The sequence below is a fragment of the Oryza sativa genome, chromosome 4 (assembly GCF_034140825.1).
Source record: "Oryza sativa Japonica Group chromosome 4, ASM3414082v1".
In the NCBI taxonomy this organism is placed as follows: domain Eukaryota; kingdom Viridiplantae; phylum Streptophyta; class Magnoliopsida; order Poales; family Poaceae; genus Oryza; species Oryza sativa.
In genome coordinates, this window is record NC_089038.1 from 5701262 (window position 1) to 5723619 (window position 22358).

At 37.4% G+C, this 22358-nt stretch overlaps 1 protein-coding gene across 1 annotated transcript; it reads left to right on the forward strand.

Annotated features, from left to right (window-relative positions):
* Nucleotides 1-29: 29 nt before the first annotated feature.
* Nucleotides 30-21459, forward strand: LOC4335101 (uncharacterized). The gene is made up of 22 exons (XM_015780667.3): nucleotides 30-1050; nucleotides 1980-2095; nucleotides 3325-3533; nucleotides 6079-6198; nucleotides 8019-8147; nucleotides 8231-8356; nucleotides 9348-9403; nucleotides 9487-9586; nucleotides 11558-11675; nucleotides 11777-11986; nucleotides 12305-12629; nucleotides 13497-13590; nucleotides 14424-14532; nucleotides 14649-14917; nucleotides 15556-15683; nucleotides 16386-16620; nucleotides 17261-17449; nucleotides 17729-18012; nucleotides 18101-18293; nucleotides 18371-18610; nucleotides 18832-18917; nucleotides 20794-21459. The coding sequence occupies exons 1-22, from the start codon at nucleotides 236-238 to the stop codon at nucleotides 20951-20953; spliced, it is 4311 nt and encodes a 1436-aa protein (XP_015636153.1). The 5' UTR covers nucleotides 30-235; the 3' UTR covers nucleotides 20954-21459.
* Nucleotides 21460-22358: the final 899 nt, after the last annotated feature.

A 22358-nucleotide genomic window follows, 5' to 3' on the forward strand; every position in this document is an offset into this window, starting at 1 on the left:
TTTCTCTCTCCTCCTTCCCCCACCTCCTCGCGAGCCGCAGCCGCAGCGTAGCGTAGCACTCCGCTGCTTCGTCTCCACTCTCTCTCTCTCTCTCTCTCTCTCTCTCCTCCACCGCCTCGCCGCTCTAGGGCTCGGGGATCGATCCGCCGCGAGATCCGTACCCTCGCCTCGCCTCGCCTCCACCCCCGGGCGAATCCCGCCGCCGTTGAGCTATGTTTTGGGGCGATCCGCGGAGATGAGGCGGGTGGGATTGTGGGTGGTGGTGCTCGTGGTCGCCGCGGCGGTGGCGGGGTTGGTTGGCGCGTCCCCCGCGTCGGGGCTGGTCCTCGCTGACGAGGGTGGCGGTGGAGGCGGAGCCGGAGGTCGCTCCTTCGATGGCGGAGCGGTGCGGGGGGAGTTCCCGTGCGGGAGCCACACGGCGAGGTCGAGGTCGTGCGAGGAGATGAACGGGTCCGGGTCGTTCGACACCACCTGCGTCATCGGCTCCAGCTCCTCGCTGGACGGCGACCTCTGCGTGTACGGCGACGGGAGCGTGGTGATTTCGCCCCATGTGAAGATCATCTGCCCCGTCGCCGGCTGCTACATCGCCATCAATGTCTCCGGGAGCATCACCATCGGCGAGCACGTGGATTTGATTGCGGGCTCCGTTAGTCTCTACGCGACAAACGTGTCGCTGGATCAACGCTCCACTGTCAACACCACCGGGCTTGCCGGAGAGCCCCCTCCGCAGACGAGTGGGACGCCTCATAGCCTTGAAGGTGCCGGAGGGGGGCACGGTGGGCGTGGCGCGTCGTGTAAGGTCTCCAATGACACCAACTGGGGAGGTGATGTGTATGCTTGGTCCACGTTGGCGTGGCCATGGAGTTACGGCAGCAAGGGTGGTAGCATGGCTGCTGATCATCAGTTTGGGGGAGATGGTGGAGGCCGTGTCATGCTCAGGGCAAGTGAGTTCATGAATGTCGACGGCGATGTACTTGCTGAAGGTGGTGTGGGCAGTCTCAAAGGAGGCGGCGGGTCTGGAGGAAGCATTATGATATATGCTTTCAAGCTGTAAGAACTGCATTTATTTGAATTTCGCCTGTTCTACTATGAATTGCTTTACCACATAACAACCTGAACTTTATACATAACTTAATGTTAGAATATGAGTGATATATAGATAAATAAACTGAACACTCCGACTGACAACTTAGTTGTTTTCTTATGAACATTATTAGGTAGTGCTATCTCAGAAATGTTTAGAGCATTTTGATGATTTACCATGCCATTTCCCTATATAAAGCATTGGATTGATCCGCATCTAGAAGTTTTAGTTGGAATTATTTTTAAAAGGAATTGGAAAGCCGTATTCTGTAGGTTTGATGGTCTCTTTCATTCCGTATACAATTTGGTTCAATTGCTTTGCTCAGCTGCTTGTGACTTGAATGTTATCTTACACAATATTTTGCTCTATCAGACAGGCTTTTACAATATTGTTCCTTAGAAAACTGAAACCCACTCAAAGTTGAATCCAAGTTGTTGTTAATCCAAATTGCATTATTAATGTCATTTTCCCCTATAACATGATTCAGATTTCGTCCAACTCTGTGCTCCTATGCTCCTATCCCCATGCATCCCATTACCTTCTTCCATGGCAACCACCTCTGCGCTCCCCCACCCTCATTGACTTCTGTGCACCTCCAGCAACATGAAAAATGCTCATCTGCTTTCCAGTGATATTGCTCTGTCCACATGAGATTGCTGGTTTAGGTTTCAACAGCACTTGGTATTGAATAGCCCTATAGGACCAGAATAGGTTTATTACTCATCCTCAACTTGATTAACTGTTAGTTAACAATTGTTCTAAATACAAAGTTATCCTTATTAACTGTTTGTAAACCTTCCCCTAGGAGTTTTACTGAATCAAACCCCATACTTCTGTTCTATGCTTTCTGTGGTGATCTGTGAGATCCAACTCCTTATTCTAATGCCATTCTTAGATATGGAAATGGTACGATAAGTGCTGCTGGTGGTAATGGATGGGGTGGAGGTGGTGGTGGGAGGATATCTCTGGACTGTTACAGCATTCAGCAAGATCTGGAGATTACAGTTCATGGTGAGTACTTTTTGGCATTTGTTTTTATGCAGCTCTTTTGATATCTGTTACTGTTGTTTCTCCCCAGAAGAACATAATTGGCCAAACTATAGAATACAGAATGACATAGGTGCAATTGATATACATTGCTGTCTACAGACTTTCTTTCTTTTTTCTTTTGGGTCATGTATTGGTTAATTTGTCTCTAGCATTAGTTATTATTTCCACCAAAGTTATTTTCATTGGGACATGCTGATGCTAGTATGCCGTTTGCAGAACTCACATAATTAGTGCACTTTATTGGCTTAGCTGCATTGCAAATAAAAGCATTTCTGTGTTTTTATTGGGAAAAGTTGCCAGAAGGCACTCCAAAATTGTGGTATTTGCCACAAGACATCACAGAAATGTGGGTCACGTATTGGTTAATTTGTCTCTAGCATTAGTTATTTTTTCCACCAAAGTTATTGTCATTGGGACGTGCTGATGCTAGTATGCCATTTGCAGAACTCACTCAATTAGTGCACTTTATTAGCTGCATTGCAAGTAAAAGCTTTTCTGTATTTTTATTGGGAAAAGTTGCCAGAAGGCACTCCAAAATTGTGGTATTTGCCACAAGACATCACAGAAATGTGTTTCTGTTGAAATACATCACTTAGGAGGGCTAGGTGGCCATGTTTTAGAATAGTGCTTGAGCTAGATATGAATGAATTGAGCACATGGGCCTTAGAGTCGTTGCATGTGAACTCTACATTATATTCGCGTCAGTAAGTGTTTTGTAGCTTAGCAGCGCTTTTAGAATGTAGAGTGAAAACAATATAAAGTTTAGTAGCAGGGTGGGGAAATTGTAGAGCAAAGTAAAAGAACAATTGAAATGGAAATTTTGAATAATCATGGTCAGTTGGTCGTTATCTAGAAATGTCGACTTCCATGATTTGAATAGCTTAATTTACTCAACTAGATTTTTATTTGCCTCATTTTCCATAATTTTATTACTTAATACGAATTCTATAACTTTTTTGTTGATTATTCTTCCATTGTGAATTCACCATGGTTAGGACCTTTTTCCACTTTTGAAAATTTTGTGCATCTCTTTAAGCTGACACAGTTCTCAGTTTCTCACCTTTTGCGCCCATTCATGGTGCTGAATTTTGTATATATTTAACATGTACTTTGTCCTTCTATAACATTTTTGTAATGCATTCCTCCTGTTATTTCCTGTAATGGAAAATATTCCTTTTCACATTCATCAGGTGGACAAAGTTTTGGGTGCCCTCAGAATGCAGGTGCAGCAGGTACAATATATGAAAGTTCTTTGCAGACTCTAAAGGTCAGCAATGGGAACTACACCACACATACAGAAACTCCATTGCTGGGTTTCCCGATGACTAGACTTTGGTCCAATGTGCTTGTGGAGTGTAATGCTAAAGTCTTGGTCCCATTGCTGTGGTCCAGAGTACAGGTCTGCACATGATGACATTAATATCGATTTGAAGATCACTTATGCTTTTGTTTACATGTCTCTATGTTCTTTTGTATTGCATCTGCACAGCAACATACATACTTAATGTGTTGTTTGGATGCAAGGAGCTTAGGCAGTTATGCTCAATCCCTTGGGATATTCTAACCCTCTAAAAAAGTCCTATGATGTCTTGTCCGCTGAGGTTCTTTACTATTGCTTGTAAACCACATTAACATCCATTTTTAAAGTTTCTCCCTGTATTCCCTTTAAAGACATTTGGCAATAAATTATAAGGCCTGTGCCAATCTGATTCTAAATATTAGCACAACAAAATATGAAACCATGTTGTCTGTAACAAGGAGGGGTTAAAGTGGTTAGATAGTCCCCTTCTGATCTGACACCATATCCAGTTATTGCAACTAATTGGACTTGGATATGAGAACATATAGTCCAACTTATGATACGGAGGCTGTTTTCTTGTTTGGTTTTGTCTTGGTGGTGGGAGAGGAGGGGTTGTTTCCCCCTTTTTTTCTCCCTGTTTTTCTTCTCTGTATATATGTTTTTGAGTAAATTTCAGTAAACCCCACCTTTTATGGTCAAAGTTGTAGAAAACCACATGTATTATGGCTTGTGGCACATAACCTCAGTTATTATGGTTCTAAAGTTTCACAAAATTTGAAATTTGAGTGAAGATTTACATAAAATTTGAAAATATGTCTATATGAAAATTTTAATTGTTGATTTCTTGACTAAGGTTATTGGTTCGATTCTTCACTACTTTAAAAAACTAGCTAAGAGCCCGTGCTTTGCTCTGGAACAAATTCAGTTTATAGCTTATTAAGTCAATTAAGCACATATTTAGTCAAAGTAATGCTTTTATGATTTTCCTTATTGAATAAGTAGGTGATTTCGAAGTTTAAGATAAACCAGCAATGAAGCGGGAGAGAACTCATTGGAGGGTGGTGTAATACTATAGATTGTGGGGTCTAAATATCAGTGGTAGGAGGTGGTGTGGCTGAACGGACACCACCACTACTAACATTTTAAGTAGTATAGAATAATGTTTCAGATATGATAAATTTAATATGATTTGAATAAGTGTGGGGTTATATGAAACACTTAAACCATAAACCTGTGGTTATGTGCCACAAGCCATAATACATGTGGTTTCTGCAACTTTAACCATAAAAGATGGAGTTTTCTGAAATTTACTTTACTCTTCCTTCTTAATGATATGAAATGCAGCCCTCCTGCGTTTTCGAGAAAAAAGAAAACCTCTGGATAGCAATTTCCTGAATCTGAATCCGTGCAGATATCCTATATTGAGCTTTTTAGTTATTCCAGCCCATCACTACCTTTCAATCAGCTCGGTCGAGCTCATTTCCATTTCCTTTGCTCATACCAAAAGTAGTATTGCGGCTTTGAGGAGTCGAAAATGAGATCACCGGGCTGAGGGTTAAGCCACCTAGCCATGAGTCATATTGCTGTGTGGTTTGTCACTTTGTTGTGCAGGCTGCTGATACATGTTACTTACATACGCATGATTAATAGTTGAAGGCTTGAAAACATGGTGTTCTGGTTAGTTCAACATATCCTGCTCTATATGTGCATATGCCATCCATCTTGCTTTACTTGTTTGCTTCCTATCTGAAGTGGTCATGTACCTGTCCTGATTGTCCGATTTCTGAACTCCGACCTACCTTAATTTTATTATGCTTAATTGTACCCATTTCTAAATTTGGGAAAAAAATGTGGGTTAGGATACCCATTGGTCTAATCCAATCCATTTCACTCTAGTAACAAGCTAATGTGGTTGTACTGTGGTGCCAGATGTTTGAGTTGGTTTGACGCCACCATTTGAAATGCTGCTATGCTCTGACTAGGTTGTGACATGGGTGCCTGGGAGTAGCACTATTTGAATTGGCTTGTGGTGGCCCTCTGTTGTCATATAGTGCAATGTCATAAGAGTATCAATACATGTAATAATTGTTTTTGGCAATTCTTCTCACTCTACTGTTATGTTTTTTCATTCCTTATGTGCCTTTTCCTTTCTATCTTTCAGGTTAGCTTATTATATTTATGTCGTTAATTATAACTTTTCCATTACACGGGCCATCAGACAATTATTTTTACAGAAATTATTGATACATATAAAACCATGAAAGAAGTTGATGCGCAGTTGTGCCTGATTTTCATGCTGTATGATCTTTGATAACGTGGGGCTAGTCTGTTTAATGTGACAAGGGGTAGCAAACAACCGAACAATAACCTAACAAAAGCCAGCTTTTCTATTCTATCTGAAAACCATGGATGAGGAAATGAATCAACAGAGTGATCTGTATAAGTTCAGAATACAATGAAACTATGAAATCCAGCAAGCACCAGTAAATGAGTAGTTCTTAAAACACATATCTGTTCCCTTTTACCTGCTCTTTTTATTTTTATTTTGCGAGGTGCTGCTTTTTATTGTTTCCTGTATTACCATCTCCACTTATGCGTACCTGCCTGTCCACTAATACATTCTCTCCTTTTTTCTATTTATCAGGTCACAGGCCAAATTAGACTACTTAGCAAGGGTAGCATCAGCTTTGGGTTGTCTGAAAATCCAATATCAGAATTTGAGCTGGTTGCAGAAGAGCTTTTAATGAGTGACTCAGTTATAAAGGTATGTCTTTTCAATCATTGATGGTGCCAAAATGATTCATAAGCCCCACGTAATTAACCAACTCGGTATATATTTTATAGTGTGCTATGAGATATCATCTTTAGTGCCGGGGCAGGGCACTGCTATCACCCCGGCTACGGGATAGTATAAATAACATATAATTATGCTATTTACCTGAAACACTTTAAATTATGTCAACAAAAAAAACATTCTCGTACTTGGTTTCTAATAAATGTTATGTTACATCTTTAAATTTTGAAAGAGATATGAAATTTCTTTATATTGTTTTGAAACAACAATGATACCTCAAATGAAGTATGTAAATATTTGTTGTTGAAAATTATAAAATAGTGTTTATAAGTTGTTGAGAGATGTGAAACATGAGGGGTCAAGTGACTCGACGGGCTAATATGTAAAATTGACAAATGGAAATTATATGTGGTGCATAACTACATATTTAACACCATTTGATCTGAGCTGTAGGATTTCTGCCTTGTGGTGATACTCTATGACAGTATGACCTATGCCTTGGATGCAACTGTGGCATCTTTGTAGAGCAAGGATTATGCTGTTGCGTCTGGCTGTATTTTCAGTGGCCATAACATGGAATAATTCATAATTTTGTACCCAAATTTCACCTATCAAATTGTCCCGTTCTGTTTGCAGTAAATATATATGTATAGTACTCCCTATATCCACAAATACAAGCATTCCATGTGTTTGACTTTTGTCCACAAATATAAGCATTCCTAGAGTACTACCTGTACCATCAATCACATCTCATTAAAATTTCTTCCCATCGCACCCCCAATCAGCCCTCCCATCCCCAACCATCCCTCATTTAATAAGGGGCACCAAAGTCTTTTCTCCTTAACCTAATTTTTGTATAAACAACCTAAAATGCCTTTATTTGTGGGTGGAGGGACTAGTAATCTGTGGATTTCATTTCACATATTTTTTTATAGAAATACCATTCTGGACCTTGTTAGTTCATGCTACTCTTCTGATTTGCTCCACACCCTATGGCATGAATTTTATAGTTAATTTTATTTAATCTTTTCCCTATATTTCTATATAATTGAGTTTGTGAGTTGTGACCCACTAGCTGCAATTAATGCTATAAAGAAACTCTTAGGTGAGCCACAGCAAGAATACGCGAGCTATTAGATTTTATCTTGGCGTTCTTGGATACTTTGGTTTTTAGTAGTTCCTGCTGCTAAACCTACCAGGCCAGCCAAATGCACAGGCCTGTTTGGGCTGCATTAGAGCCCACTTGTGAACGGAACTGCAATTCGATTCATCACGATGCTGTCAGATTGTACAAAGTTTATCATCTTTTGTCCAAAATTGTTCCCTGCAAATTCCCACAGCAATACAGGGGGGGTTTTTATTTAGGACTTCTTGTGGCATTGCTGTTACACACTATCAGTAGAATCGTCAACTCCTGAAAGCGGAGTAGCAATATCCTACCATGCGAGTGTGTTACCCAACATGGCTTTGACACGTGAGGGAGCATCAGATACTTCACGTGGTTCACCCACTTGCTCCACAAGTGTTGGTGAAGTGCCCTACGTTCAGCAATTTCAGACATGAAAGTGCTATTTGATACAGTGGAGTTAAATTAAAAATAAATAAATTAGCTAAGGTTTATTTTTGATCAAATGTAGGTATTATTAGTTGAACCTTATGTGGTATTGCCATATGGGTTCTTTTGGATCTGTCACCTCTGCTATATAGAGCATTTTAAGTTTAGTGTATGGCAACTCCATTCAAACATTGTTAGTATTTTCTGTAGTTCTAACTTCCACCTCTTGTTAAAGGTCTATGGTGCTTTCAGAATGTATGTGAAAGTGCTCTTGATGTGGGATTCTGAGATTCAGATAGATGGTGGGGGTAAGGATGTTGTTCTTGCATCTATGCTTGAGGCCAGAAACCTTGTTGTACTCAGGGTATGTTGTTTGAAAAAAAAAACTCACTGTCAACTTTTTGTTAGTTGTGGAATTTTAATTTTTTTTTAATGTAACTACTACAGCATGGGTCAGTCATATCTTCGAATGCTGCTTTGGGAGTCTATGGGCAAGGACTTCTTAACTTGACTGGCCCTGGTGATGGAATAAAAGCACGCCGACTTTTTCTCTCTCTGTTTTACAACATTGAAGTAAGATTAATTGCATCCTTTTGTAACATTTGTGGTACAGTGTATCTTTATGCTATACATTACCTTTTGTATATGCTAGATAATACCTCTATTTTATATGCACTTTCCACTAGGTATCCACTAAGTCATATTATGCTGGGACAATTGATATACTATATTCCATCACAAATATATTAGTTTCTTATAATTTCTTAAAGACCCTATAACTTACAAAGTAAATGTTTGAGCTGGGTTGCATTCAGAGTTTCAGACTGTCTGCACCAGAGGGGCATTTTTAAAGCTGTTTCTTAATATAATCTACTCCCTCCATCCCAAAATATATTAACCTAGTATTACGATTAGACATCTCCTATTATTAAGAATGTGATTAGCTAGAACTAGGTGCCTTTTATCGTTCTGTAAGCTTGGTTCGCTGTTCTTTTGAACTCGCAGTGCCCTTTGAAGGAGATTGGGGTTTAAGAACATGGAATTAGACAGTAGATGTAGCTGGATTTTTTTACATTTAGTCCTTTTTGGAAACTTATTTTACAAATAGACCCCTGAAAAAACAAACTTACTGGTGCCGAGGTCCAACGTCTCGCTAACGATGCTGGCTCCGATACCCTCACCCCCCCTGGAAGCTAAGCCACTGATGTGAAGGGGGTTGGTGCCGATGACACTGGTGCGAGGACTTATTTGTAAAGAAGTTCTGAAAAGGGTTAAAATGTAAATATTTTTTCTTACAAATAGGTCCTCGGTGCCAATGACACTGGTATAATTTTCTTCTGTCGTATTCTGCATTAGAGCGATGAATCAATTACTTTGGATACTAGGAACTAGCAAGTAAATCAACTTGATGTATTCTCAATTCTATGCCATTATATTTTTTTGGAGTTTATTCATTGCATTTTTATTTTCAGCTGCCCATACCGAACCATCTTGTGTTCATTAAAATTTTCTCCATTTGATTGTTTTCGAAACTAACAACCTCCCTTTATATGACTATGAGCAGGTTGGTCCTGGTTCATTTGTTCAGGCACCACTAGATGATGCTGTTCAAAGCAGCTTGTAAGATATCTCATGTCACTGTGAAACTAATTATCTTTATTTCTTTTTAAATAATGCCGTGGAATAACTTTTGTGTTTATCAGGGATGCCCTTTCACGCTGTGAAAGTAAAACTTGCCCCAGTGAGCTAATCACACCTCCTGATGATTGCCATGTTAACAACTCTCTATCATTCACACTACAAGTAAGGATAGTTCATTAACACTATGATATTCTTTTCTTCTGGAGCTCATTTATTTTATTAGCTTTATATTTTAAGTGATAACAGAGGATTAATCAGAGACGCTCTCTGAGTGGAGGGTTGTGACAAATGGACTTTAAATTACACTTGTGTATTTCATAATCATTTCCATCCCAGTGTCCAACATGATAGGTCTTATAGACGGTCTACTTGATTATGGAAGTGTTTTACCTGCATATCACGTCAATTGACATATGCACTACAAATTTCATGGTCATACAATAACATGAACCTTCTCCATTCTATGGCTGCGTTCTTTTCTCAGTTCTAGTCCTCGTTTTCCGTTAGCACGCTTTTCAAACTACTAAACGGTGCATTTTTCTGTAAAAAGTTTCTATACGAAAGTTACTTAAAAAAATCATATTAGTCCATTTTTTTAAAAAAGAATAGCAGATACTTAATTAATCATGTGCTAATGGATCGCTCCGTTTTCCGTAATCACTGTTGAACTGAGAAAAGAACGCAGCCTATGCCAGTTTTCTGAATTTCATTGAACTTATTCATTTTTTCTCATACAACATTATCTGTAACACACGAGTATTAAATGGCAAATATCAGATTTCAAAGTTCAAACACTAATAGTTGCATATATTTGTACAAACTAGCTAAATACCCGTATGTTGCAACAGGATCACATGAAAGCCCAAAAAGCAAAATAAAATTATTCCCACTCTAATCATCATATCATATTTGGTACAATCTTGTACATGTATGTCGAGCTACACAATTGCTCATAGTGATGAACAATTGATATAAATTATACACATTGTATTTGATTTATAGGAGTAAATTTCCTGTATACCCCTGAAAAATCACTCAATCCCTTTTATACCCCTGATATTTAACTTGATCCCTTCCATGCCCTTGCCGTCACATTTTCCTTCATTTCACCGTTAAGTTGGTGGCAAATGTCTTTAATGCCCTTGATGATTTAGGTTTGAATATAAGCTTGAAAACGATTGAAAATTTTGCTTGAGTGCAGAATATGTGCATTTTATGTAGAAAATGGGACTAAATAATTAGTGCGGAAAATTTTAACATAAATTTTGAAAATAAAACAAATGTAATAAATAAAAATTTTTATTTAAAATTTAATAGAACAATAGATTTTTTTTATCGGGAGCATTCATAAAAAAAATATGGTGAGCATTCGCAGTCCTATCTTTGTATGTATGCTCCTCATTTTTATGACTTTTAAAAATAAAATAAATACGTATTTTTTATTTCATTATCTAAAAATATTTTGTCATAAATAATGTGTCACACATCAAACTCATAACTATAATAGTCTCATGCGACAAACTTTTACATTTCCAATAATGTAATTCGTAAATTTTTATGTTCATCCAAAGGGTAAAATGGTTATTTTTATAGAAATTAGACAGTCAACTGATGGAAGGGGCATGGAAGGGATCAAAATCAAATTTTAGGGGTATACAAGGAAGTAAGCAAAATTCAGGGGTGTAGAAGGGATTAGCTAAACTTTTAGGGTCATAGAAGGGATTTTGTCTTCATATAGTGGACACTAACATCATGGGCCCACATGGCATTTTTCAAAAAAATAAAACAAAATAGCTAATACTTAATTAATCACGCGCTAATGGACCACTCCGTTTTCCGTGCGCAAGAGATGTGTTTCCAACACAGGATGCTGAACAAAGCCTTAATATGGAGGGACATCTTCTGAATGAAAATACACCCTTATGTTCGTGTATATTGATTGTTTCACTAATATTTATGTATTTCCTTGTGAACAATTGTGCTGATAGAAACGATAGTACATTAGTGCTATACTTATTGTTATATTTGTGTTTATATTAATGTAAATGTGAATCTCGACAAGTTGCAGCAGTAAGAGGCGTGCTGATTGTGTTTAAGCTTCTGCCTTCTTGGTAATAAAATCACATTTTGCAGATTTGCCGTGTTGAAGACATAACTGTCAGTGGCATAGTCAGGGGGATTATAATTCACATTCATCGAGCAAGAACTGTCACTGTTACAAATAATGGCACAATAAGTGCTTCAGAGTTAGGTGATTCTTGTGTTCTCTTGATGTAATCAGTAAAGCAACTGGAATGCATTATTTATCAATGTTATAACTTTGTGCACTCATCAATTCGGATTCTTTGATAGGTTGCAAGGAAGGCATTGGGAAAGGGAAGTTTCTCAAATATGGAGCTGGTGGTGGTGCTGGGCATGGGGGCCGGGGTGGCATAGGGATTTACAATGGGATGAGAAGTGAAGGAGGTCCACAATATGGCAGTGCTGATCTTCCGTGTGAGCTAGGGAGTGGCAGTGGTTCCTCTGAGTCAACTGATAACACTGCTGGTGGGGGATTAATTGGTAGGTACCATCTTTTGTTTGTAATCCTATATTGCAGTCTTTTATATCCTTTGTACCCTCATATTAGATGTTTCCATGCGAATTTTTGTATTCTTTCAAGCTTTTTAATTTGATCATATGAGTCCCCATATACAGTTAATGCAATTTGCTTTCCATTCTTCTATTCTTGACATATGTAATGCATTGCAAATAAGCATATTATACTGATTTTACCCTTTGATGTAATTCACCTTTTCTTTTCTGAAACTAATTGCATTTACTTTGCAATGTTTTTTGTATTCCTTTTATGTTCTAATATCTGACAATTTCGTAATCCAGTTGTTGGATCCATGAAATGGCCACTATCAAAATTGCTAATTTATGGCTCCTTGAGCTCTGATGGTGAAAGCCATAGAGGCACTAAAAAAAATTCGAATGGGACATATAAAGGAGGGATTGGTGGTGGTTCTGGAGGGACAATCCTGTTATTTCTTCAAGGGCTTCTGCTAGAGAGAAACTCATCACTATCAGCTTCTGGTGGCAATGGAGGTTTAATTGGTGGAGGAGGTGGTGGTGGTGGTAGAATCCATTTCCATTGGTCAAATATTGCTACTGGGGATGAGTATGTTCAGATTGCTTCTGTCAACGGCTTAGTAGCATCAAGGTATGCAAACTATGGCTATTTGATAACTGCATATAGTAAAAGAGGTTGCTTGGTTGTCATCATAAAATCAGTTTCTGCCTTCTAATGTAGATGCATGTCTCAAAACTAGATACAGTGACATGTCCACTGATGAGCTGTTCCAAACTAATGTCAATCATAAAGCTATTGCAAAAGAAAAATGTCAACTATTAAGCTGGATGATCAATGTGGCAATTTGGCTTCCCATAATGAATTAATGCTCAAAATCATGGTTATCCCTTTATTTCAGTGTAATCTCTGCATTTTAGCTGTACTCAAAATGGTGCAAGTGGCACTACGCTACAAGCTTAGTGTCCTGCCAGTTGAGTTTTTGTGTTCAGGGACCTACAGATAGTATGCTACATGATCAGTGATCCTGAGCAACCTTGTGCATCTTTTTTCGAAATGCATGCTTACTTCATGAATGCAACTATTATTACCATCCTCGTGGACCTTCAGGATATAGTCCTGCTTTTACTAGTATTGCTGTTGCATGGCCCATTATTTATTTGTCATGGAATTAAATTTGCGTGTTGCTTTGATCCTGAAAAGTATTACTCCCTTCATTTCAAATTACTTGTCGTTCTAGCTTTGTCCTTAAACATGTATATCTTTGACCATCAATTTTTAAAAACTCATATGGTTTAACATCATATGATTTTTTTTTAGATTCACTGACAAATACTTTAATAAATACAACTCATATTTTGAACTATACGGATTTCTAAAAATTGATGGTCAAAGATATACATGCTTGACTTAGGACAAAGCTAGAACAAAAAGTATTTGAGTACTAGAATTTAGAAAAAAATATTCTGAAAATTTATTGTTGTTTTTATTTTTGCATAGTGGAGGATCTGGTAATGATGATGGACATTTTGGAGAAACTGGAACAGTAACAGGAAAAAAGTGTCCTGTTGGACTATATGGAACATTTTGCACCGTATGAGCACTTCTCTCATTGTGCCTTTATTGCTTCATGTTCCTGTTATGATAATAACCTAATCCATAGGAAATAATATTATTATTTTAAATGTGTGTATTCAAGAAATTTAATCTCTTTATTTCATATAAGGCTTATATGTAAGAGGGAGAATATAGTTGTGTCCTTCTGTCCTGTTGGTTAACCTCATGCTAGATGTGTGCAATAGGAGCCAAAATTTGGTCTCTCCATGTGAATAGAGGAAAATTATAGGGGTTATAGAGGAGATTTTATGTCCTCTGATATCACCACCACTCGTAGATAAACTATTTTGAACTTGGGTTGCCACACTGGTTTCTCGCCCTTATCCAGAAATACCAGGATGGGGTGGTTATTTGTTCCTTATAAATAATGGTTTTTGTGGTGATGCATGGCAGCTACTACGTAAACTGTTTGCCCCCCAGAGGGTGCAAAACTGCAAATAACTGTGCCACTGCTATAATCTTAAGCAACATTTTGCCAAAATAACTACTGCTTGATGCTCAGAGTTCTTAACCAACAGTTAGTTGAACACAGACCTCTGTTTATATTATGCTTTTAACAGTTCATAATGGCCAGGTTGATCTGTGTCACTTGCAAATTCAGACACGCTTTTAATTTTAACTGAACTATGTAGGATTTCATTGTGTACTCCGGGTTTTCTATCTGTATCCATGAGCTAATAAAACATCCTATATTGATATGGTCAATACTTTGCAACTAGGTAGTTTCTTTTTATGTACTATTGTTTTGGTAACTAGCAAATGCTTTTTATTAGTTTGTTCGCAACCAGTAATGATTAAATTATATTCCAGGAATGCCCAATCGGTACATACAAAAATGTTGTTGGGTCCGATTCATCTCTGTGTATGCCTTGTTCTCTGGATAGTCTTCCTAACCGCGCTGACTTCATATATGTAAGAGGTAGGTCCTTGGAAAGACATGGTCTTATGTGGAACTATAATTATTTAATTGCCTTGTAACTCCAAAATTTATGATGTTAAATTGGAGAAACTAACCATTAACTTTTTACATGCTAGGTGGTGTTACCGAGCCGTCCTGCCCATATAAGTGCATATCTTCTAAGTACAAGATGCCAAACTGTTACACACCACTTGAGGAACTTATTTATACTTTTGGTGGTCCTTGGTCTTTTGCAATTATCCTATCTTTTACCATTATTCTTTTGGCACTTGTCTTAAGTGCTCTCAGAGTCAAGATTGGTGAGAGTGACATCACATACCGGTCAACAAATGCAATCCACAATGATGGCTGTGCTTCTTTCCCCTTTTTGCTTTCATTGGCTGAGGTATGTATCAATTCATACAACATAATCTTAGGATCGATTAAATATTAATGTAGAGCTATTGTGAAAGGGGACATATACGATGAAAACCATCAAATAAGTAAAAACCCGTGAAACTGGACCTAAAAGTTCTGTAAATTTATGAAAAGATTACTAGAGATAGGTGTAGGCATGAAATACATTCCCACCGAATCTCAAACTTTATTTAGGCGTAAAAAAAAGACAAATTTCAGGTGAACAGTAACATGACGCTATTCACCTGAAATTTGTCTTATTTCTCAAATGAAGCTGTATTTGGACTTGCGATTTGGTAGAAAAGTATTTAATGCCTATATCTATGTCTAAATTTAGAGAACTTATGGGCATGGCTTTCATGGGTTTTCACTTATTTGATGGTTTTCACTGGATATTTCCCCATTGTGAAATCACTAGATCTGGCATCTGCACGTCAACTCACAATAGTCAAATGCTCAATCCATGATTTTTACAAATTCATAATTTCTCCAATAGTTTCTGATTCAAAGTGCAGTTGGATTTTAAAGGATGTCCAGAAACCACTTATGCTTTCTATCTCAGGTTGTTAAAGAAATCTTTCTGCTTGTATTTGTTTCGATAAATGGTGGCACTGATTTGTTCTGTAGGTACCTGGGGCTAGCAGGGCAGAAGAAACACAAAGCCATGCCCACAGAATGTACTTCATGGGACCTAACACCTTCCGGGAACCTTGGCACCTTCCTTACTCACCCCCTGATGCTATAATCGGAATCGTGTAAGATTTTCTAAGAATCTACATTAGCAGAGTATCACTTATAGTTATTTCATCTCATAATGATTCACAATGTAAATACATTTTCTATAGTAAAAAGCTACTTTACGTGTTACTATTTACTAATGTTGAACAGGGAAAACATACACTATTTAAATTTCTTAATAGCTGGCTCATTCTACATTGCATCCTACTACTAGCATCATACCTTACTACCTGCATAAGAATTGCATTGTTCTTTATGAGCGATTGGAAGTTGGAATTATAATGATTAGACTCAGATCAAAATGTCATGCTTAGTACTGATGTTACAGATGAAACTCGATATAAAAACATACCTTTAAAGATCCAAATAATCTTTTGGTCATTTTCATGAACTTATTGGCAGAAATGAATATTCATGTAATCATGTTAAAAAACTAAGCTACAGGCAATATAATGCATATCATTTAAAAAACTACCAAATGACCTACCAAAGATAGTCTCCTACCATGCTATATAACCAACCAAACAATGTACCTGCACGGCTGCACCATCCCATCTCATGCAATTTGTAAGAATAACGATCTTCCGTAAAGTCCCATATATTTTACTTGCACCATCCCAACTATGTCATATATATTTCCGAAGAATGTTCATGTCTCCATCAGTATTTTGTTTGTATTCCTTGCCATAGGTGATATCTTGTTACTTTTTTTTTGCCAGATATGAAGATGCTTTTAACCGTTTTATCGATGAGATCAATTTGGTGGCTGCATACGAGTGGTGGGAAGGATCTATACATAGTATACTTTCAGTACTTGCATATCCTTGTGCCTGGTCTTGGAAGCAATGGCGCAGAAGAAAGAAAATCCATCGTCTTCAAGAGTACGTTAAATCTGAATATGACCATTCATGTCTTCGCTCTTGCAGATCACGAGCACTCTATAAAGGCTTGAAGGTCAGTAATTGTAATTCAATAATGTTATGTGGTGCTAGAGCCAGCAGTGGTGATAACTTTCAAAACAAGAACTGTCTGGTCCAGTTTTGCACCATAATGAACAGTAATCGTTCTTGGTTTTATACAATATGTAGGCTGTTTAAAATCAATCAAGTTATACCCCACGTGGATGTAGCAGCATTTTTGCCAGAACTTATTAGTATGAACTAACTTACTAGCCAATTTCAGCAGAGTTTCATTTTAATGATACATTAAAGATGTATCTGAACTTAGCTTAAATAACCAATAAATACTAATACCTTGAATGATGTTATTTGCTAATACTTCCGTCCCAAAATGTAGCTACCTAGTACAGGATGTAACATTACCTAGTACTACGAATCTGGACTACTGTCCAGATTCGTAGTACTAGGTAATGTTACATCCTGTACTAGGTAGCTACATTTTGGGACGGAGGTAGTAACTCAACATCCTATATGTTCTGGCTATGAGTAGTGAAGTGTTAGGAATATTCGTCCTGCATTTTAGAGAAAAAAAAAGTGGTAGGAATGGATGTGTTTCAAAACAGCAGGTGCATCACCTTTTGTTACAGACCATTAGCCTATAACGAGAGCACATGGCTAATTTTTGAGCATTACAGGTTGGTTCTACACCAGACTTGATGGTCGCGTACATTGATTTCTTTCTCGGGGGTGATGAGAAACGACTTGATGTTACATCCACAATCCAGAAGAGGTTTCCCATGTGCTTAATTTTTGGTGGTGATGGAAGCTATATGTCTCCATACTACCTACACAGTGATACATTGTTATCTAACCTTCTTGGCCAGGTAAAAATAAGATTAACTTAATAGGGATGTTAATGACATTCCTGGTGTTCCAAACTTCCAATTATATCATCACATAGGACAGTTCACTTTGTTCCACATTATTGGTGCCACTGACCAAGATATGTTTGGTGCATAGTTTTTGGGACCTAGTAAAGCATGCAGATGCTGTATTTAGATAATGAACAGTCTAGATATGATATTCTAGATATCTGAAGCCTCTATGTAGAAGTGCAAAATTATTATCCAATCATTTCCATTGACTTCATTCCCTTTCTCTAGTATGTGTCAACTGCGATCTGGAACAGATTGGTTGCGGGCTTGAATGCTCAGTTGAGGACAGTACGGCAAGGGAACATCCGATCAACTTTGGGACCTGTTGTTTCTTGGATTAATAGTCATGGAAATCCCCAACTTGAGCGGCATGGTGTTCGAGTGGAGTTAGGATGGTTCCAAGCCACTGCTTCTTGTTATTATCAGCTAGGTATTGTTGTTGCTGTCAATGAGCACTTCTATAAGAGTCTTCATCAGCATGATCATGTCTCAGAATTCATCGATCGCTCAAGGTATGGAAATAATTACCAATCACAATATCATATTTTACTAATATTACTCTTGCTGTGTAAAATAGTGGTATCGCTTTTAATCCTACAGGAAGAACATCAGTTCCAAGAAGCTAAATCAAGATCAGCCTTGCACAAGCTATGCTGTTTCTAGAAAGCGTTTGACAGGTGGAGTGAATGGTGGGATAATCAATGAGGGTACACTAAAATCACTGGAATGTAAAAGAGATTATCTTTTCCCTTTCTCATTGCTATTGCAAAATTGTAGGCCCATTGGTTATGCGGTAAGCACTATAATCCTGTTTTACACACATATTTGAGAGGAAGGCATCTTTACTGGAACCATGCTATAATATTTCAGGAAACTTTGCAGCTGCTTATATGTATTATACTACTGGGTGATTTTTCCGTCACCCTGCTTATGCTTGTGCAGTACTATTGGATATCTGTTGGAGCATTCCTTGCTGTACTTCTTATTCCTCCCCTTGCTTTGCTGTCTCCCTTTCTTGCTGGTCTCAATGCACTTTTCAGCCGAGGACCAAAGAGATCTTCCGTGACCCGTATTTTTGCACTTTGGAATACTACTTCTGTCATAAACATTGTAAGCCTTTCCTCTCATGGTTTGTCTAAGAACCCCTTTATTTGTGGTATTGCATGAGTAGCATGATCTGTTATGCTTTGTTACAAAGTTCTATTTCAGAATAGCCTAACAAGAGTTGGTTTGCATCCTGTTACTTAAGTAATGTTCATATACTCAATTTTATGGCTTAATTATTCATAACAGGCGGTGGAGATTTTATATGCAATTTTTATTCTATGCAGATTGTAGCAATCATTTATGGAGCTTTGTACTCTGGGCTGTCTTCTTTATCAGTGTCTTCCGTTCCTCATGCACTAAACACTAAAAGGTTTGTAGTTCTAATATTTCTTTTGAATTCCAGAATTCATTCTCCAAATAAAGAAAAGGTGACTTCCAATGTTCAGGAAACTAGCTTGGGAACATATCCTTATGCATACAACTTTCCTGTGCACACCAACTAGGAAATGTCACGAAAAATTCTACAAAATGGACATTTACTCCTAATAGTATTACACATATATGCAAAGTCTCATATTCAAATTCATTATATTTTAGTCGTAATAAAAAAGTGAAAAATCTGACAGTTTTAAGGGTAAAAATCTGTCAGGATTTTGTCTTTTTTGTTACGGCTAAAATATAATGAATTTGAAGATAAGATTGCACATGTAGGTGTAGTACTATTGAAACTATGTGTCTAATTTTTTGTAGAATTTTCTGTGACATTTGCTAGTTGGTGTGCACGGGAAGCTTGTGTGCACATGATATGTTCCCAACCAGATTATCCTATGACTTTGCACATCAAAACTAACATAAGAGATTAGGCAGTATTTCTGGGGATTTAGGGATGCCCATGTGGCTGCATATCGTGGGTTCAAGGCATGTCTAGTTGGGAAAGACTACATGCTACAGATCTACCAACCTTTCCAAAATTTTCCACTGTTGGTTGCAATAATAAGAGTTTGCAAAATACATTTATAACAGAATATATATTTATATCCAAATCTAAATTAATATAATTTAGGTTAAGAAAGTCCCTGTTAGGAGTTAACTTGTTCATGTTCTTTTGTGCACAAGTCTCTTCCTGCATGCATTTAGTAGTGATGGACCATGGAAAGCATATCAGTTCCTCTCTATGAGTGCATGAGCCATACATGTGATGATAATAAGGTTCACATTGTTTTTGCATTAGTTGAATGATTAGTTTGGATGTTGGGTGCATGCTCTCGGTGATTAGGAGATGTGACCATGTCCATATACTTGGATTCGTGGTTCATGAACCTGATTATCATATATAGGCTGCTGTGAGTTACCCGTAGTCATTGAATTTAAATCACCCAAGAGTTATTGCATGGAATAACAGAAAGATAATTGATGTAATATGAGTTCATGTTGACTAGTCTCCAATGTTCATTTCCTGTATGTACGATTGTGTGTGTTTTTGGTCCTGGTGGTAATAGCCAACAACATTTTCCTATATCTTTGGCATACTCACTTTATCGAAAACCTGAATGAGTGACCAGCCTAAAATAGTACTCCCTCCGTTTCAAAATGTTTGACACCGTTGACTTTTACGTGTTTGACCATTCGTCTTATTCAAAAAAATTAAGTAATTATTTATTCTTTTCATATCATTTGATTCATTGTTAAATATACTTTCATGTACACATATAGTTTTACATATTTCACAAAATTTTTTGAATAAGACGAACGGTCAAACATGTGCTAAAAAGTCAATGGTGTCAAACATTTTGAAACGGAGGGAGTATGTTTATTTGAATTGTCTTTATTTAAATTGAACAACTTGAAACCTTTTGTTTTGTACAATAAATAGCATTCTTCAAATTGGATTCATTAACCAAAATCTTTTATAAATTGGGGACATCTGATTTTGTCTCTATCTGTGATGTAATATGTGGTAGTCATATATTCTGCACCTTGATAAAGGAATATGGAAGCTCAATCCGTAGTTTTTTTTTTTAATTTTGGATTTAGTATGTCTTCTGTCTAATCTGTTAAAAGAACTCTTAAAAAAACTGTTTAAATATATATCTAGATTATATATTCTACACTTTCTTTTAACTGTCTTCTCAATGGCAATTCACAGGACTTAATTGTTCTTTTAGCTATGTTAGGGAAAAACCTGCACCTTGCCATATCTGCTTTACTGATATGCTGGTCTCTTCTTTCTCTGGAATCTTGTGCAGCTTTAAGAGTAGGGAAGACAATGAATGGTGGATACTGCCTATTATCCTCTTTGTTGTCAAATCATTGCAAGCTGGATTCGTCAATTGGCATTTAGCAAATCTGGAGATACAAGATTATTCGCTCTTTAGCCCTGACCCTGATAGATTCTGGGCAATGTAATCACTTATAGGCTTAGAAGGGCACTGAAATGCTTGGTGCTGACAAGCCACCTTTTATCTCATGGTTGGTCAGCCACATTCTGAATTTGAGAGGCAGCCTAGTGATCTAAACCTGCAACTTTTCCTCCAATTTCTAGGAGTATTCCAGACTAGTGCAGATATATTAAAGTTAGATATGCATTAGCATACATTTTGATCGTGGTTAGAATAGCCTTGGTATTTTGAGTAAACTAGATTTCTGGAGTTCTTAGGCTTAGGTTTAAGTCTTGTTTTGAGTGTACAGGTGGAACAGGTCAGATCTGTTGTACATTGTGTAAGTAATAGTGACCCTTGCTAATTCAATTGTAGAGTAGTGCTTAGAAAACGTTGCTTGGTTCTTTTTTTCCCTTTCCTGTTTTTCCCGGTTCATTTTGTCAGCGATACCTGGACTCTTTACAAAATGCCATGATAATTAGTGGCAAGAATCTTGGAGTAAAAGGGTTTTTCTGGAGGCGGCTTTGTGGGTTATCTTGTAAACTTTCCGGAAGTTATGGAACGTGAGAATTTTGTAGAATATGATGATTTATTTATGTTTGTAGCTCTCAATAGATAAGGATAAGTTACCCCAAAATAACTTACCTTTGCATTTATGCAACGTTAATCTTGGATCCTTAGCGGTAACCGCTGGAACCCTAGCCGGGAGTCAATCTTGCGAGAACCAAAAAATAAAAATTTTACCACAATAATTCAATTTATTCCATTGACAGCTATTTTCTTTGTTCTTTCCTTCTTTGCTTTCTTTGTTCTTTCCTTTTCCTTTGCCTTTCTCATTCCTTTGATTGCATTTTCATCGTTTAACATATTTGCAATATATTTGCGATGTATTTGTCTGGATTTGTAAAAAAAAATGTATAATAATCATGCCAGAATTTTTTGGCCGATAACCCCTGGTCGCTGGTTCTTGAATGTGAAATATTAGTGACTGATAAGAAAACGGTAATGGTGAGTGTTGCGATTTCCGGTAAACTGGTATTAAGTACTCCCTTAGATTATAAGTGGTTTTAACTTTGGTATGTTTTAGATTATAAGTGGTTTTAACTTTGGTCGAAGTCAAACCATTTTCTACAAGCTTGGTTAAACTTGAAGCAATTTGATTGATTAAATTCAAAACGATTTATAATCTAAATCGGAGGGTTAGACTTTTTAAAATAGTAAATACCTCATAGTAGTAGTAAAATATTACGCAGGCAAATAATGGTTAGTCATAGGCTGTGTTTAGATCCAAAGTTTGGATTCAAACTACAGTCCTTTTCCATCACATCAACTTGTCATACACACGTAATTTTTCAGTTACATCATCTCTAATTTCAACCAAAATTCAAACTTTACGCTGAACTAAACACAGCCATAATTGAAATCTACCAGCG